Below are 17,843 nucleotides of genomic sequence, written 5' to 3' on the forward strand. Positions count from 1 at the left end.
TCACATACCCTTTGTTTTTTTTAATAAATTTGAAAGAATTATTATTATTTTGAAAGAATTATTATTATTATTATTATTATTTAAAGAATTATTATTATTATTATTATTTAAAGAATTATTATTATTATTATTATTATTTAAAGAATTATTATTATTATTATTTAAAGAATTATTATTATTATTATTATTATTATTCTACTATTACTATAACTACAACATCTACTATAACACAAGGGCATTTTAGTCATTTTGTCGTTTCTTACCTTTCAATTCCTTGTACTCCTATTCCTGCATACCAAACACTGTAATTGCAATTCCTACTTTATTCATTGAATTGCAATTCCACCGAATTACAATTCTTTTCCCTCCTAATTCCCTCCTCCCAACCAAACGCCCTGTAAAAGTTATATATTAACTTGTTAATCTGATACAATTAAATAAAATAGCGAGTTACTTAAATCGGTAAAAATGTTAATGTGACAATAAATAAATTCAATTTTTTTAAAGCGAGTTACTTAAATCAGTAAAAATGTTAATGTGACAATAAATAAATTCAATTTTTTTAAATGGAGAAGTCGACAACTTCTTTGTCACTTGCGACTTTTGTATTTTTAAAAAATAATATTTAAATTAGAAATTGACATTTCACGCTATTTTATCTTAGATTTATTGAATAATTAACTTAATTGTAAGGATTTATTAAATTATCAGTTTAATTATATCAAATAGACAAGTTGATGCATTTAGTTATATTTTTTAATTATAGACCTAATTATTATTTTGTATAAAATTTATGGGTTTATTTAATCATTTCCCAAGCAATTATTATTCTCACATTTTTGGGGGGTTATTAAGGTTGTCTTTGATTTTTGAGTTTCGATGTATTTAGATTTTTGTTTTTAATTAGAGTATTTAATTGTACTGTTTGAACATGTTCAAAATCTTATTCGAAAAATAATAATAATCTAATTGAAATTCTACGTGAGATCAAATTCAATTATCACTATTAAGAAAAAATTGACCATAATTATTAAATGATATTATTATTTGTCCAGCTTATTTTCGAGAAATTATGCAATATGTGTTATGGGTGAAATCAATTATCCGACCAACTTAGGAGGTGTCCCAACATCATCTAATTATTTATAATAAGTCTATTAATTGACACATAAGTTGTGGCGTTTATGTAGACACAATAAAATAGAATTATATTACAAAGTATATTTTGTTTTGGGTGACTATAAAAATCTACAACTTATACCTCAAAAAAAAAATCCACAACCACTATATATTGACGTGTACTAAGTAAACTTTACTATTGTATAAAATAAAATTATATTATTAAGTATATTTGTGAGTGACAAGAAAATTCACAATCATGTAGTAAATCCGGATCTCGGGTAAAATATACAAAATACGAAAAATTCACTGTTATTTAGTAAATCCCAAGGTAAAATATGATTATATTATTTTATATATACAAGTATTATTTTCTTTTCTTGCATAGTTCCACCAAAGGGCTCCATTCATGCCTTTATATGTTTTTTTCCCTTAATTTTCTCACTGTTTCTCACTCTCCCAACTCTCATTCTTCCCTACAGATTTCGCCGACCAGCATCCGTCTATACATACAACCAGCTCGTTGTCTCCCTCTCTCTCTCTATCTATCTATATATAAAAGCAGATACAGATTTTTTTTTCTCGGCGTGTTTGAATTCGTTCGACCTTCGGTGATCTCTGTCAATCACTGGTACGCGAACTGTCTCGCTCTTTCTTCTGTTTTATCGCGCGGTTCTTGCTGATCATGGATCATGTGATGTCAAACCCTAGGAGATTGTCCTTGTTTCGTTTTAATTGATTGAATTTCATTTTATTTTTTTTTGGTCTGGAATGAATGTGTTCTTTCTCTTTAATATTTGCTGTAGTTCTCTGCCTGTTAATGTGTGCTGCATCTTTCTTAAAAAGATTTGCTTGTCTGTTTTAATTTTTTTTTAAATGCATGCGCATTGGAGTAATGTTCCCTGCTTTTTGGCTTGATGGTTCTATTAATCTATTGCTTTATAATTGTTATTGAATACAGTGAATTGGCAGTGAGTTGAAGAGGTTTTTTGTTGTGGAATGCGTTTGTTAATTTTTGTGTTGAAATGTTAAAGTGATTTTGTGATTCTATTGGTATAATTTGTCATTTCTTTCCCAGCTAGGAAGCTCTACATTTTCACTTTCATTTGTATTTTCTTTTTTCTAGTTGAAGTCCATTTTTTCACATAATTAATGGAATGCTCATCTTTTTACATAAACTTCTGAGACAGATGTTGATTAGGGAAGACTGCACCGTAAACTTATTAGGCAGATATTGGTTTTGGAGCAACTATCTATTCATAGGATATGACTTCATGATCTAAGATCCCTTTGATTCCTCAAAAAAATTTCAACATTACACCCTTGTTCGGTTGCTATCTTACATAAGCCCAGCAAATTGAAACAGATGGTGTTAGAAGGAGAAAATCTTGGGAAGTGAAAAAATGTACAATCTGTGCTTTGCAAATTCATTAATTTAAATTTATGATTAACTTTGGACCAGTTAGGATATTTAGTGCAGAAATGCCCTTTTGATCTAGATTGATCTGGATATATCTTCATTCAATTTTAGATATAAGTATTTTTGGCTCAAAGTTGAGAGTACATATGTGCACTATTCTAGCTCTTGTTTACATTAATGTGCAATGTCTTTCAGCCTGATTAAATGATTAAAATTTTTGTCATGGTTTGTCCCTCAAATATTGTGCTAGTAATCTAGTATATCTGTGTATGAATAAAGTTTCACTCTTTTGTTTTTTTTTGGGTAGTTGCATTTTATGAGCTATTGGCTGTTGACGATAGATGCCAGTTGCAAAACTCAGCACTTTTGGTGCTCCAGGTGCAATGAAATCAGATGAGGGCAATGATTCACTTGATACATTCATTAGGCAAGCTATAGGGAAAGAGCCTCTTCTTTCTTTCTCAAGAACAGGGGACAGCCCTGTACAGTGGATCCAGTTACTTCATGCCTTAGATCAGCCAGGTACTGCAAAAATTTTCAAATGGTCCAAACATCAATAAACTCCTAGTAGCTAAGGACCACAAATTGTAATATTCTATTATATTGGTTCCCATGCTTATCCAATTAGTAGACTGGTGACTTCTTTACATTGGACCATGGTAAATGCCTTGAGAACTTCTTTACATTGAAAAAGCACCATGTCTATACCCTGTTGGCAACTGTTGCAACTATACAAAATCCTTGTCTGTGCTTTGGTATGGGCAAGAATAATTAATAAGCCAGGGAAATTGGGAAGCAGTATATTTGACCTAACCATCTTGATGATGTACAAGCCTAGGTGCTGATGTGGGTTTCTTACCTTTTTGCAGATCTCCCAGGTTGGCCTTTGCTGACGCCTTTAAAGGTTCAAATGCACAAGTGTGAGAAATGTTCTCTGGAATTTTGTTCACCTGTTAACCATCGCAGACATACACGCTTGCACCGCCGAGCCTTAAATTTTGATAAGGTCTTATTTGTTTTTCCTTAGCCATTTTACTCTGATAATGTTGGTAACTGCCTTTTTGGATTCAGGAAGTTTTCCTTTAAAATAATAATAATAATAATTAATAAATAAATAAGTGTTTGCTTGCTTCAATTATTAACATCCTCTTTGTAATATTATTGCTTATACCCTTTCAATTATTTATAACCTCTCTATGATATCATTTACTTTCACTTATATACTCTTCCAGTTATGAATAACCTCTCTATAGTTAGGGCATTCATTCTGTATTACCAGACACAATATACCTTACCCTACATCTTTGTGGGAAACTAGTAACATGACAGATCCTTTCTACTTGAATGTCCTTGCAAATCTGATGTTATACTTGCTGAAACATACATGTATATTTTTAAGCATCTAAAATTATCTATCTTACAATATATTCAAATTGTCCAGGAATCTCGTAAGTATAGGGATTTGCTGGGGGCATTTTGGGACAAGGTAATTGATGCTATTCCTCTAATCTTTTTCCTTGTGCATGGTTATCTTTTAGTTGCAAAATGTTTATTCATGTCTTCTACATCCAGCTTTTGTTGGAAGAGGTTAAGGAAGTTGCATCACTGGATGATGTCTCACTAAAGGTAAAAGAATGCTTTTGAACCAGATACTACTCCAACCCCTTTCTCATGCATACTTGTACGCCTGTATGTAGAGAAAATTGACATGAAAACATGGATTATTTTCAGGAAATTCCTGGGGCTTCACTTGTCAAGTCACTGACTTCTTTTCTCCACAAACCAGGGGTTTGGGCTCTTCCATCAGTTTATGTGAAAGCTGGTTCTACATTGTCGGTAAGACTGCTCTGTGAGATTTTTTTTTTTAGTTTCCCTGCTTTCTATCTATTCGTGTTTTTTCCTTATTTTTATTTTGAGGATTATTTGCAGGAAATCATCCAAGCTAAACCTTCCAGGCTTCCTATCTCATCTAAGGAATTATTTAGCATCCTTGATGAAGCTAGTGAGAGAACATTTTTATGTGCTGGCACAGCAGAATCAGTGCAAAAATATATATTTGATGGAGAAGTTGCAAAAGTTGGCCTTGACTTGAAGAATTTAATTGCATGCACCTGTTTCCTCTTCGAGCAGAAACTGGTACTTCCTTCTCCCTTACATACCATTTTTTGCTCCTTGTATGTTTTTTAAAAAAAAAATTATTTGCCCACTCTTATGCTTTCTATGCTTCTTTGCATGGCGGTATGGACATTGATCCAAATGGAAGGGCGGTGCATCATTCATGTTTTATATTTTTAAAATAATTTTTGCTCACTTTCTCTATCTACTTTTATATGGACAAGCATACGCACTTCACTTAACTCTCTTGCAACACTGATTTTGTCCTCTTACCAGCACTTAGGCTGACTGCTTTCTTTCATTATTAGGTGAAATCATGGCTTGCTGACAAAGACGCTGAGGCATTGAGATGCCAAAAGTTGCTTGTGGAGGAGGAGGAAGCTGCTCAGAGAAGGTATGGTGCATATTGTTTTGCAATTTTATAAATCTCTTTCAGGAATGCTTCTCTTAGTGCCAAGAGGACTTCTCTGGCTCACTTGAGATTTTTCTGTACTCGGGCATTTTGAGATCTTGTGAAGTTGTGAGTATTTTCTTTTTCTTTTTTAATAAATACCTGCTAAACAATCTCAGGCAAGCTGAGTTATTGGAGAAGAAAAGACAGAAAAAACTGCGGCAGAAGGAACAGAAAGCAAGGGATCAGACTGATGAGGGAAAAGTGGATGTAAGCATAACTGCTGATTCTTTAGATGATCCAGTAGTGGTAGAAGTATCAAGTCCTCCAGCGCCATCTGATTCCAATTCAAGTACTCTTGATGATGTATCCTCCAGTGTTGAAATGATTTGCTTCTCAAATATAGATACAGAAATTGAAGCACAAGAAATCTCCAATGAACATTTTGGTCCAGGTACAGTTCAGAGTGTTGAACCCCTGCCTGTGTCAGCAAATAATCAACGACAAATTTCCAACGGCCACTGGTGGCAGGTACAGAAATCACAGAGGGTTGGACGCAATGGCTTTTTTAGTAGTCGGGATCATCAAGCTTTGAAACCTGAACCTGTACATAAATATGGCACTCCCAAAGATCGGGGGCCTGTAGTTAATAATGGTAAGATATGGACAAGGAAAGTCAGAGTGGAAAATGTTGAGGGATTGAGACCCTTGATACAGGAGGAGGCAATAAACCAAACCCTGTGCGACTCTGAATTGATAATTGGGTCTATTCCCGTTCTAGTTAAAAAGAGCATTGCATGTCAACTGGAGAATAACTTAGCTGAAACGCAAGATCATTGTGGCAACAGACACAATACATTGTCTAAGAAACGTGATGTTGCAGAAACACGAATTAGAAATGATATCACTCAGTGTAGCACCCTCAGAGCCACAAACAAGCATTGGAGACCTGTGAGCAGGCATGAAATCGGCAGACTAGATAAAGAAGAGGGACTTTCTGCTAAAGTTGATGATTGTACTGTACCCAGCGAAAATGGTCTGCAATCATGTGCTGCAGACAACGTTGACAACAACCACTCCTGTCAGCTTTCAGATGGTAACACACATGCCGAAGGCCTACTGATCTCCAGTAGTGACGTCAAAGCGTTTCTTGCACAGAGTACGTGTCATTTTCTCCTGAATATTAAGTTCCTCATCTGTTATGCCCAATTCACCCCATCACCTACACTAAATGCCATTTTGATGACACTCTTGTTTTGAGTTTCCATTGCTTATTACTTAAAACCAATGTAGGATGGAAGGAGGCTATCGCAGCAGATCACGTGACATTAGTCCTTTCCCCTGATCCTGAACCTCCAGGATGCCTCAATGCCCAAAGTGACACTCCAGAGGCAACTCCTCCAACTTCAAATTTTCAAGCACACAACACTGGTAGCGGAGCCATAAGTTCATTTTACGCTGGAAATCCGAAAGGGAAATCTACAACAAAACCTGAAAAGAGTATTAAAAAGAAGTACATTCCCAAACAAAAAAACTGATATTCGTGCAACAGAGAAGCATTTTGTTACCTAGCTGCCTGCTTTAAAGTTCATTCAACACACAACTTTCTTCCATTTTATTGATCTTCTGACAGAACTTGAAAATTTTAAAGGTTTTTTTGTAGGAAATCGCTTATTTTGAAGAAGAAGAAAAATAGCTTATATAGTTATATATAGTTCAGCTCCTTTTAGCTTCTTTTTTCTCTGTGAGTTTACAACCTCATCTTGTCTAGGTGATTAGGTCTTTTTGACATCAAATATTCCTGTAATAAATTGTTTTTTTGTTCTTTTTCTTTTGGTTTCATACTTGCCTTTGTCATACCTCATGTTGCCAGCTAAATTTGTGAACACAGGATGAATCATATAGGTTGTCCCACTCTTCACACTGTCTGTCCAAATTTGAGAGATTATTCTTTTTTTTCCCCACTTTTGGTCTCTTGACTATGATATCCTTCCCAAATTAGGTCTATGACTATTAAGATTATTAATTTTAGTGCATGATTTTTCAATTGCTTTCACATTTCGTCCATCGTTTAATTTTCTGACCAACTTAAGTCAGGAAAAAAAACACTAATTGATTTTTTGGTACCTGATTTTTTTACGTTTTGGTATTTACTTTTCAACTTGACTAGCATTATTTTATTTTTTTACTTTTTGGCACTTATTTTTGGCTTAGGTTGGTCGACAAATTGAACTGAGGGATTAAATTTGGAAGAAATTGAATACTCATGCAAAAAAATAAAAATCTTGATAACAAAGACTTAATTTAGGAGTATTATTGTCAATGGACCAAAAGTGAATTTTTTTTTTTTTTTGAAAAATGTTCAGTCAGGTCCTTGTATCACCGTCCATAAATGAAGGAACTAGGAAGGAACTAATGAGATGATGGGATAGAAGGAACTATGAAGGAACGAATGAGATGATGGGATAGTTCTATTAAAAGTTTTGAATGTGCTTACAAAAAATTGAAAAATATTGTAGATCACTAATAAATGTTTATTATTTATTTTTTTGAGAGCAAAATGTTTATTTTTAAATAGTATCTAAAAATAAATTTTACATCATTAGTCGATCTTACAAGGATTGGTCACCCTCGTATGAGAGCCAAGCCAATAGCCGTTACTATAAGAGTAGAGGGAACTCCAAATTTGAGATGGCTCCAGAACGATAAATTGTAGCCCAAGTGTTGAGCTCTACGAGCCTGCTCGCATACTATCAAGTTTGCAGCCGATCCTAAGAGCGACAGATTCCCGGCCACCGTGCTCACCCACGCCAATATCAGCCACGCCTTCTTCTCACTTTCCGGCGATATTGCAGCCGCCGACGCCGCCACCCTTCCTCCTAACAGCAGCACTGTATTGGATCAATGGTAAATTGTTAATAGTTGGAAATAAATAAGTTAAACTATTTGGACTTAATTTGATCATATTTGAATTCGATTCACTTACACTAGTAGAGATGAGCTTGATTGATTCGAGTAATGAATCTAGCCAAATTCCAAGTATTTTACTATTCAACAAACAATTTGGGAGCCTAATTGAGTTTTACTTTTTATATAACCTATTCAGTTTTATTATGATATTTAGTTATAATATACTTTATTATTACAATTTTGTGTAAAACAATATATTTATTTTATTATGTCTATTTGAATCGAGTTCGAATAATTTGAGTTGAGTTCAAATAATCTAAGTTTGAGTGGAGTCGAGCTTAAAAAATTAGAGTTTGATCTAGTTTGAGTTTTAAAATTCTTAATATCAGCTTGACTTGACTCAATTACACTCCTGGTCGGAGATGACCAGGTAAGAAAAAAGGCAAGCATAAATAGCGTCATAGAGATGTTATGGAAGTGCATAGTGTCACACACACACCTGTAGGTACATTTGAAGCCAAATTTGAGAGAAACAGTATGACAGCAGCAAGAACTGCTACTCCACTAAGGTGATCTATTTTGGCATATGGCTCCATCACATCCCACACAGCACTTGGAATTCCTGTTTTGTTAAACCCATCAATTGTGATAAACATGCCACAAAAGAATATCAGCAGGGAGTATGATATCTGTGGAATTCAACAAAAAACAATGAGAAGAGAATGTCAGATTTATGGCATTCTGCAGGGCTAACATGATTACAAAAACAAAAGATTGATAAAAACACAGGTTAGTTGGCTTGGTAACCACAATGTTACCATTTCATCTCCAGCCTATTGGCCGTTTGAGTCGGTCAGCTATGGACAAACTAGGCTGGTTTACCTCTTTGTCGTCATTTGTCGACTAGGATCACAAGGCAGGATTTACTCGGGTGCATACCATCGGGTAATGGCTGCGGGTTTAACTCGTCACTCAAAAACATAGGTTGGGTTTATAGTTTACCTTCTCCAAACATGGCCTTGCATCCTTGAAATCAAGAACCACAAGAACAAGTGCTGCTGTGATTGCAGTCCATGACATGTTCAAACCCATTAGCAGAGAAATCAGCATTCCAATAGTAACAAGATAAATGCAGATCTTCCATGCTTTCCTTTTCCATGTTTTTGTTATGCTCTCTTTCTCCTCATCAAAAGTGGAGTGTTCGGTTTCAGTTCCATTAACAAATGAGGCTTTTTTCCAGGAAACATGCTCCACCGGTCTGTGTTCTGATCTGTCGCTTGATACATTTGAGACCCTGGAAGAATTATACTTCTCAATCTCGCTTTCACTGAGACTGCCGCGGTTCCTGAGAGTCTCAGAATAGTTCGCGTGGCCATTGACATTTGGAGAGGCTGATTCTAATGCAGAGATCAGCTCTTGGGAGTTCATGGAATTGAGATGTGACATTGTTGCAGGTGAGAAATTATGCGAGGTTACATCGTCTTCTGTCACCACTTCTGCAGCTGCATCTTCTTCGTCTTTCTGAGCTGACAGCAGCTTCCAGTACATACCCAGCAGGAGGAGAGCATTGATCAGAACCCCCACAAGCATTGCAGGGAAAATCCCAAGCAGAAACCGCCCGAAAGATATCTTGCTCTGCATAGCTATCACCAGATTCTGGGGATTCCCAATTGGAGTTGCAGATGACCCGATGTTTGCACTCGAGGCAAGAGCTAGCAGGAATGGATGAGGCGGCAGATTCTGTTGCCTTGCGATTTTCAGCACAAACTCTGTCAGCACCACACAAGACGTGTCGTTGGTGAATAGCGCACTGGAAATGGCAGAAACCAAGCAGATTCTGAACAGCAAATCCTTGGCTCCCTTGCTCTTCCAGGCCAGCAATTTCCCCAGGTACTTAAACATGTCTGCTCTTTCAAGATACACACTCACAACCATTGTCCCAAACAGAAGCCCCAGAATGGGAAGATCAATTGCAGCATAGGCTTGCTCGGGCGTCACAACCCGAAAAAGAACCATAAGCATAGCCCCAAGAAGAGACCCTGCAGTCCTCCCAACAGGCATAAACGGAACAGCAGGAAACACAGCCAACACCCAAAAGATTGCAAAGGCAATTGACCCAAGAACCACTTTCACAGGTGCGCCCATTGCCATTTTTCTCCCAACTCTTTTCCTCTACAACACTAATAATTCTCACTTCATTTGCTATTCACAACATACACCTCAGAAACTGCAAAAAGATTTAATCTTTACTTGTTAGAACTATAACCAAGAACTCCTAAACTAGGTTTGGCTTTATCATGTGAATGAAGAACTCAACATCTGACCATTTGAATCTCGTGTCCTCTCTCTCACACACATAATTTTAATGGCTGAACATGATGCCAGGCCACAGCCTCATCTCACACATGATAGCACAACCCAAACACTTTTCACAGAATAAATGTTATGTACTTGTTCACAGCCTGAAATTAAATGCAGTCTTTTTCATTGTCCAATGCCTGTTAAACCCATTATAGTATTAAAGACATACTATTTCAAGAACTGTAAATCTGTAATCTTAAAGACTTCAAGAGATGTTTCTTCAGTTCATGCTTTGAACTTAAAAAAAATACAGTATCTAAACAGTTCTTCCATTTATTCTCACAATTTAAAAAAAAATGAAAAAGAAACCAAAAAAGTGGGGTAAAGGAACAAGACAATATAATTATATAAACCCACCTGGTCCATAGAAAAGCTACTTTTTGCATTTGAAACTCACCAAAAAAGTTGCAGATTCAACAAGCTGTGCTGAATCTTTGCATGTGGCCTTTACTGTTTGTTCATTTGCGTAGCTTGTCTTCAGTATTTGGCACAAATAATTGTATATATACATATACACTTAAAAGTAAAAACATGTAAAAGAGAAATTACAACTTGATTTGATTTACTTAGTTATCAGCAGAGTGTGGGTTTGCTTAGTTATAGTCACATGTTGAGCAGTGGTTGCCTTTGTCCTTTTGCCACAATAATATCTTTAAAAGATTATCTTTTAGGAATTAAATAAATATTTGTGGCGGCAGACAACACATCCTCAGAAGAACCCAAAATGGACCAAACCACGTTACGTGTGTTCTTGAAACATTATTGAGGTTTCGCTTGCAGTTTTAAAATCCTTCAATTATTGATCCGTTTAGAGTGTGCTGCTGAGTGCTGACATAACAACAACATTAACAGTCGCAATCCGACGGTGTTACAATATACACCGTAATTAATATTGAATTATTGAGCATTCTCTCGTAGTTTTATAATCCTTGATTATTGCTCTGCTGATGGTGTGGTTTGATTTTCAGGAAACTTCACAGTTTCTACTTAAAAGTGTGTTTTGAATATCCGTTAAGGGTGTGCTATTGATATAAAAATAATAATAACAGTTGCAATCGGACGGCGTTACAATAAAATGAAGTATTTGACAATTTAGTTGATAGTTGTTTGTGTTAGAGGATAGCTTATAGTTGATTGTGTTAGTTGTTTTAATCTAGTATTAGCAGTTTGTAGGAAATTGTTGGTAAGGCGTTGAGCATGTAACTTGTAAAATAATTTTGAAGGGTATGAGTATATTATTTTATTGAGTTTTTTTTTTTTTGAGTATATTATTTTATTGAGTTAATTTCACTTTTTGTGTGGTAAGGTGTTGATGAAAAGTTTTACTTAAAATTTCCTTTCACCAACAAGGTGGAGATTCGATTCCGCCGCAAAGATTGGGGGTTTGAATTTGGGCCAGATTCCTTGTGCACAGAAGTTTACAGTTTGGTGTACCTCCTCATGAGCCTGGGGTGGGTGCATGGGGTCTACAAGTTATTATTACATGAACTGTGGTCCACATAGTTGTGTAAATCATAAATAAAAAGTACATTATTTATGTACATAAAATACATTATTTGAAAGTATATTATTTGAATACTGAAAGTATATTATTTTGTATATTATCAAATAATGTACATTCATTACACAAATAATGTACTTTTAGTATATTAAAAATATATTTTTATTCAGGAAAAATATACTCTGTATTATTTAGTATTGAAAATATTTTTTTTTTGTATAATGTACATTCAATACACAAATAATGTACTTTTAGTATATCAAAAATGCATTTTTTTATGGCTCACACATCGTTGTGCGGACCATGGTCCACATAAAATTTGTTGAGGTCTATGATATTGTCCGATGAAGTTGGAAAACATGGTTTAGAAAAAAAAAACAAAAAAAAAAAACAATCAGTTGATACCAAAAAGTCATTTTTAAAGAATAAATTTCACTTTCGGTCATCTGACTATTATACATGAATCACATTTGGTTATCGACTATAAAAATTAATTTTCTAATTAGGTGCATAACTATGTAATTTGTATCATATTTGGTCATGCCGTCCAATTTTCGGACCAACTATTTTCGGAAGTGTTTTTTCTAGAATAAGCAAATGAATGTTCCTTCCGAAACGATCACTTCCAACAATAGTTGGCCAAGAAGTTAGACGGCATGCTCCTTTTAAAAGGAGCACTTCCAACAATAGTTGGGACCAAAAGTGAATTCTCTTTTTAAAAAATTGCTTACCATAACACTCATTTTAATTTTTTGAGCAAGTTAAATGGTTAAAGTTAGTCAAATACACCAAAAGTTAGCTAATAAATTGTTTACCAAATACATTAGGAATGGCAAAATGAGACATATTTTTGGAGTATACTCTCCATCCAACCATCCCCAATTGAGAAACCCGTTGCCTCAATTGGCAATCTATAAAATAATTCATAAGTGAAGATTTTTACTAATAATAATTCATCCAAATTTATAAATTGTCACTAAATGAATTGCTAGTAACAAGAATCAAATTGGTATCATTCTTAGTAAATGAAACCTATCTTTATCAAAACATCCACTATTCTTGTTTTTTCTCGAAAGACTTTTGACCAATATGAGTAGAGCACAAAGATCCAATTCCATATATGTTCACAGTAAACTCAATTGTCACACCCAAATGGCAGGTTGGCCTTACCTGTACTGACTGAAACTGGACAATAGCATTCACTGAGAAAGTGGACCAATTGATGATACTCATTTTGCATTTCTGTGGACCTTTTAATCCAAGCAAGTGCAGATTTCCTTATCTACATGTACCCACCTACCTGTTTCTTCAATGCTTACCTAAGATGGCCACTTACAGAGGTGGACATTCTCTGGCCACTTGCTGCACTTCTAGGTCACAGTGTCATATTCTCAGAAATTATTACCCTGAGATGAGTTGAAACAGAGAGAAGGTAAGTTTTCAGGCAAGAATTCATGGTAAGTTTTGTGGGTTATAGAAGCCGAAAGAGAAATCAGAATCCCAGAAATCATAGTTTCATACTTCAAAGTAAAGGACAGTAACTTTAATGGGAAGAAATTCTATTACACTCTCATATTCACTCTGTAGGATAAAGAGTCATTCAATGATACAGATCATTACAAATCATATATCTCAGCTCCTTTAGCCTCCACCAATACTACTAGCCTAACAGCCCCAGAATGGGAAAAGGGGAAGAAGAGATGAAAAAGAAAGTTTTACAGTCTGCTAAAGTGAATTTACAACTGTGTTTGAACATAATTTCGGGTGTACACATCAATAAGAACACTTGAGCCAACTTCCCAGTCAAATGATCACTAGAAACCAATTTCTGTTGCATGGTGAGAACCCATCACTATCTTCTCCGCTCAGAGCTAATTTGTTCAATCCAAGTATATATGATTATTCACAGGCTTGACAAAAAATAATAAAAACTTTGCCTCCGAAATTTCATTCCCATCTTATTCTTTCAGAAGTAGTGGATGCGATAATTACCTGCTCTTTTCTTTTGAGACTGATGAACGGTGGCCATAGTGTATTTTGTGTTAGCTGACTTTAGGCTGCAGCAATGGGAAGAAAGTCCAGTTGTTCCGAAGAGCTGGTTCCTTCCCAGTAGCCTTGTCACTAGTCCACCACTCACAGTCAACACTGGACTTATCCAGGACTTCTGGTTTGACATTGTCGAAATCAAAGTCTTTGCTCAAATCCAGACTTGAGTGCTTTTGAGAGCTTTGATCTCCTTCCTCTTTTAGAGCTTTACCACAAATGGCGTTTGCGCTTTCTTCAACAGAAGACTTGCTAGAGTGCTCGACTTCCTTTAACAAATCAGTTGGGTAAATGGTTTCTGCTGAAATATCCTCTAGAGGTTCAGCTGTGGCATCATGCGACGTGACAGGAGCCTTTTCACGACAACTTGGAATATCTTCCCCAGTCAATTCAAATGAAACTCTATGATGAATTGCAGTGTCATTGTCTTGAGACTCGTTGTCTGAATTGGCAAGTGATGCAACCTCTGAAATTTGGTTCTCCAGAACATAACTGTCTCGTGACAGAGGTTCTCCACCATTAGGAGTCATAGCCCCAGAACCAAGCCTTGAAAGGCCACCATTTGGAGTCTGAGTTCCAGAACCTAGTCTTGAACCCCAACCATTTGGTGTTAAAGATCCTGAACCCCACTTGCGAGTGGAGAAGTGCTCATAACCAAGATACTTTGGAGCTTCCCCTTTACGTAACTCAAGGATAGAGTACTTATCAGGGAAAGGTGTAGAGGTGCCAGAATTTGAGACTGCTGAACCTGGTGATATTAAACGACTACCTGGGCTTCCGGGGCACTGGTAAGGCTGATAATCATACTGTGATAAAGGGAATTTGATGTTGGTCCCACTGTTTCTCCGGTTGCGGGCTAGCGATGAAGTCAAAAGCTGAGCAAATGGCACTTCCGGTGAAGGTGGTGTTGTCAGCTGTGCAGCTTCAGGAGGGGGAGTGAAACAAGCAGTGGATGGTTCAGTGGTGACAGCAGAAAATACTGGTGGTGTAACTAACTGAGTTTCATGAGCATAGGGACCAATAGCAAAAGCTGAAGCAGTCACGCCTGGTGAAAATGCATTGATAGATAATGCAGTAAGAGAAAGTAATCCAGCTGGCGATTGGGTAGCAGAGGGAGGATCCGACTGGAGAAAAGATGCAGGGGAAGAGGGAGGAGCTATGAAGGGTAACACAATGGTAGTTTGATGACTTGGATTCCCAGAAACTGGAGCTGCAGCTACGGGTGCAATTGGTTCGGGAACAAGGACAGCATGACCAATTCGTTTAGTATTCTGCTTGTATGAACCAAAACACCAGTAAAGACTCCAGCAGCTTCCCCATCCTCTTTTCTGGAATAAAATAAAATTTCTTGGTAAATAAAGGGTAAAAATATATAATTTCTGATCCATTTTGCAAGACAGTGAAGGACATTACAAGTCACTTTCAAATGGGACTCAAGAAGAGAGGGAAAATGTTGGTAAGAGAAAACGACCATGAACACACAGTTTCAATTTTAAAACAAAGATCAAATTTCATCCATTTACAAAGAGCAAGTTGAAAACCGTAACAAGCACAATACTATAGGCAACTCTGCGACTCATAAGTGTACCTATAATATTTACTATGACCAAATCGGGTTTGAACCATATACATATGTCTGCAGACTTCAAGTAATAAGTAACATCTACATCTACTTACTGTTATATTGCATGCCAGAATATTAAAATTGCTAGTTAGGTCAAAGACTTCCAGGGAAGAACTTTGATCTGTTAAAGGAAGTTGATCTACAATATTAAACTTTGAAAATTCATGCAGCCTCGCTCCTCTGATACAGATAATCTCAGAACTATAATCTGCCTCAAGCTTCTCTAACTGAGAACTTACTGACAAGATCCTGCTACAATATTAACTAGATCATACAATAAAATATCAACTGAACCATTCCTCTGGCAACTTTACTCAAGAATTTCCAACATCCACTATGGATTTTCAGTATCATTTTCAAGAAGCTACGGTGTGTTAGGGATTTATACTAGTGGTAGGCTTGAGCACCTTTCCACACTAAATAGTCAGGGTTCAAATCCCATCCCGACACTATCTCACCATTTGTCTTGCAGATAAAGTTAGTATTGAAAACCTTTTTCTTGAAGTAGCAGCAAACTTTTTAAGCTTCCCCCCTCAAAGTCCAAACTCTATTCCTTTTCAATCTAAGAAGCATGCTGTTCAGTTTCAGCTGGAGGAGGACTAGGCATTTTGACAGCAATTATTACACACTGCAATAACAATGGATAATGGCATGAACATCTCCCCAATCATGAAGTCAAAAAGGGGTTTCCTATCATTTTTCCAAGGCTCATGTTAAAGAATCTCATCATAGCAACTATTCTAAACTCCCTGATCCCCTAAATCTAAAACCACAAACCTTTTGTTCTAGATCTATCCTTTATCAACTTCTGCAGGAGATATAACTTTAAGCAACTGTATATGTGTTACCTACAGCAGTCTTCTTCAGTTCTTCCACAGTCAAAAAAGAACTGAATTGTACACTTTCAACAGTTCAAATTATCTTTTTCTGTCCTTGAAACTTCAAAAAGGCATTTAGTATACCAAGACTCAATCTGTTGCTAGTTTTTACACAGCCTAAGTCAAATATAATCATTTTCCCTTTTCATCCTACAGATGACTTTTTGTTTTTGTTTTTTTTTTCTTTCAATTCCAATTCCCTTTGTTGCTTTCCTGGAAAATTACTTCAGAAAGAGTTAAAAAACCCAAATTCAAAGTCTATATATTCTCCATCTTAAATCCACTGATTCCATCCCCCAACAAATCAAATAAATCACAGAAGGATTCAATTATATGCTCAAATCTCACCACAACCAATACACAGATCCAACAAAATTCCATCAAATCACTTAAATTCCACAAAACGAAAACGCGAAAATCAATCAAATTATAAACGCAACAAAGCAAATCATGATTTTCACACATCACATACAAACTGGACACACACACACATACATGCATACAAATCCATGTCCACGATGTATACGTATATGTATGTACCCGAACAGATGTTGGCTGAACTCTACTCTCGGCGGTAACTATGGCCGTGGCGGCAGCATTTACTGTTTCTACACTGTTAGGTACGCTACTCATGCCGATTCCTTATTCGGAGCGTTTCAAACTTTTCACGGTGACTCTCACACCGGCGATACAGAACACGAATTTTTTTCCCGGTGAATCCCCGCCGGAATTCAACCACGAGACATTCGCCAGGAAGCTGGAAAAGAGCAGACAGATGCAGAAACAAACGGCTTCTTATAAATGACCCAAAATATTTTGCAAATTATAACGTGACCCCACCACTCTCCTCAAACTAATATTCTCATCATATTTTTAAATAAATTGTTTATTACATTTAACCTAATATTTCTAATCATAACCAAACTTTTACATTTATTATTTTTTAGCAAAATATTTATACGTTTTAAAATCAATAGGGATTTTTTTAGTCGACGATAAAAGTTATAGTCATTATTTGAGAATGTTCATTAGATAAGCTCTACTTATATGTAATAATCGCAAATCACACTAAAAAGGTAAACTATACTAGAAAGATTTTGTGCGATACTTTTGATTAATATAGTGTTAGCAATAATTAAACTTGTTATTTTTAGGATCTAATAGGGATTATTTTTACATATATATAGAATAGAATTATATATACAAGCCAAAATTCATTACATTAGTACTTTGTACGAAAATTAGTATACCCATCTGAGTAATACTTGAAATAATTTACTGTACAACATTCTTGTACAAAGTATATATTTAGCAAAAGTGTACTTTTTATGCTACTAACAAAATATTAATGAAAAATGATATAATTTCTCAAATATAAAATATCATCACTTAATGGGATCATGCAATATGGAGAAACAACATTTTTTGTCCACAAATTATATATATATATATATATATATATATATATATATATATATATA

At 35.6% G+C, this 17,843-nt stretch overlaps 3 protein-coding genes across 7 annotated transcripts; 1 reads left to right on the forward strand and 2 right to left on the reverse strand.

Moving 5' to 3' along the window:
* Positions 1 to 1,404: 1,404 nt before the first annotated feature.
* On the forward strand, positions 1,405 to 6,885 carry LOC116018862. Its single transcript, XM_031258878.1, has 10 exons — positions 1,405 to 1,750; positions 2,847 to 3,061; positions 3,409 to 3,545; positions 3,981 to 4,025; positions 4,112 to 4,165; positions 4,271 to 4,375; positions 4,469 to 4,675; positions 4,963 to 5,048; positions 5,225 to 6,204; positions 6,339 to 6,885. Exons 2-10 carry the CDS (start codon positions 2,881 to 2,883, stop codon positions 6,581 to 6,583), a joined length of 2,040 nt encoding a protein of 679 aa, XP_031114738.1. The 5' UTR covers positions 1,405 to 1,750; positions 2,847 to 2,880; the 3' UTR covers positions 6,584 to 6,885.
* Positions 6,886 to 7,498: 613 nt separating this feature from the next.
* On the reverse strand, positions 7,499 to 10,888 carry LOC116019948 (silicon efflux transporter LSI2). 3 transcript variants are annotated; one of them, XM_031260349.1, is made up of 4 exons: positions 10,714 to 10,888; positions 8,958 to 10,182; positions 8,455 to 8,644; positions 7,499 to 7,936 (listed from the first exon to the last, which is right to left on the reverse strand). In XM_031260349.1, exons 2-4 carry the CDS (start codon positions 10,104 to 10,106, stop codon positions 7,671 to 7,673), a joined length of 1,605 nt encoding a protein of 534 aa, XP_031116209.1. In that variant the 5' UTR covers positions 10,107 to 10,182; positions 10,714 to 10,888; the 3' UTR covers positions 7,499 to 7,670. The 3 variants fall into 3 exon arrangements, with proteins under 3 accessions (XP_031116209.1, XP_031116208.1, XP_031116210.1); XM_031260348.1 differs by having other exon boundaries at positions 10,674 to 10,888; XM_031260350.1 differs by lacking the exon at positions 10,714 to 10,888 and adding an exon at positions 10,280 to 10,453.
* Positions 10,889 to 13,049: 2,161 nt separating this feature from the next.
* LOC116019886 (CREB-binding protein-like) lies at positions 13,050 to 17,136 on the reverse strand. 3 transcript variants are annotated; one of them, XR_004098776.1, is made up of 3 exons: positions 16,858 to 17,136; positions 13,810 to 15,188; positions 13,050 to 13,223 (listed from the first exon to the last, which is right to left on the reverse strand). XR_004098776.1 is itself a non-coding variant. In XM_031260251.1 (2 exons), the coding sequence occupies exons 1-2, from the start codon at positions 16,993 to 16,995 to the stop codon at positions 13,860 to 13,862; spliced, it is 1,422 nt and encodes a 473-aa protein (XP_031116111.1). In that variant the 5' UTR covers positions 16,996 to 17,136; the 3' UTR covers positions 13,316 to 13,859. The 3 variants fall into 3 exon arrangements, 2 of the variants coding, with proteins under 2 accessions (XP_031116111.1, XP_031116110.1); XM_031260251.1 differs by lacking the exon at positions 13,050 to 13,223 and having other exon boundaries at positions 13,316 to 15,188; positions 16,903 to 17,136; XM_031260250.1 differs by lacking the exon at positions 13,050 to 13,223 and having other exon boundaries at positions 13,316 to 15,188.
* Positions 17,137 to 17,843: the final 707 nt, after the last annotated feature.

This window comes from Ipomoea triloba, chromosome 5 (genome assembly GCF_003576645.1).
Source record: "Ipomoea triloba cultivar NCNSP0323 chromosome 5, ASM357664v1".
In the NCBI taxonomy this organism is placed as follows: domain Eukaryota; kingdom Viridiplantae; phylum Streptophyta; class Magnoliopsida; order Solanales; family Convolvulaceae; genus Ipomoea; species Ipomoea triloba.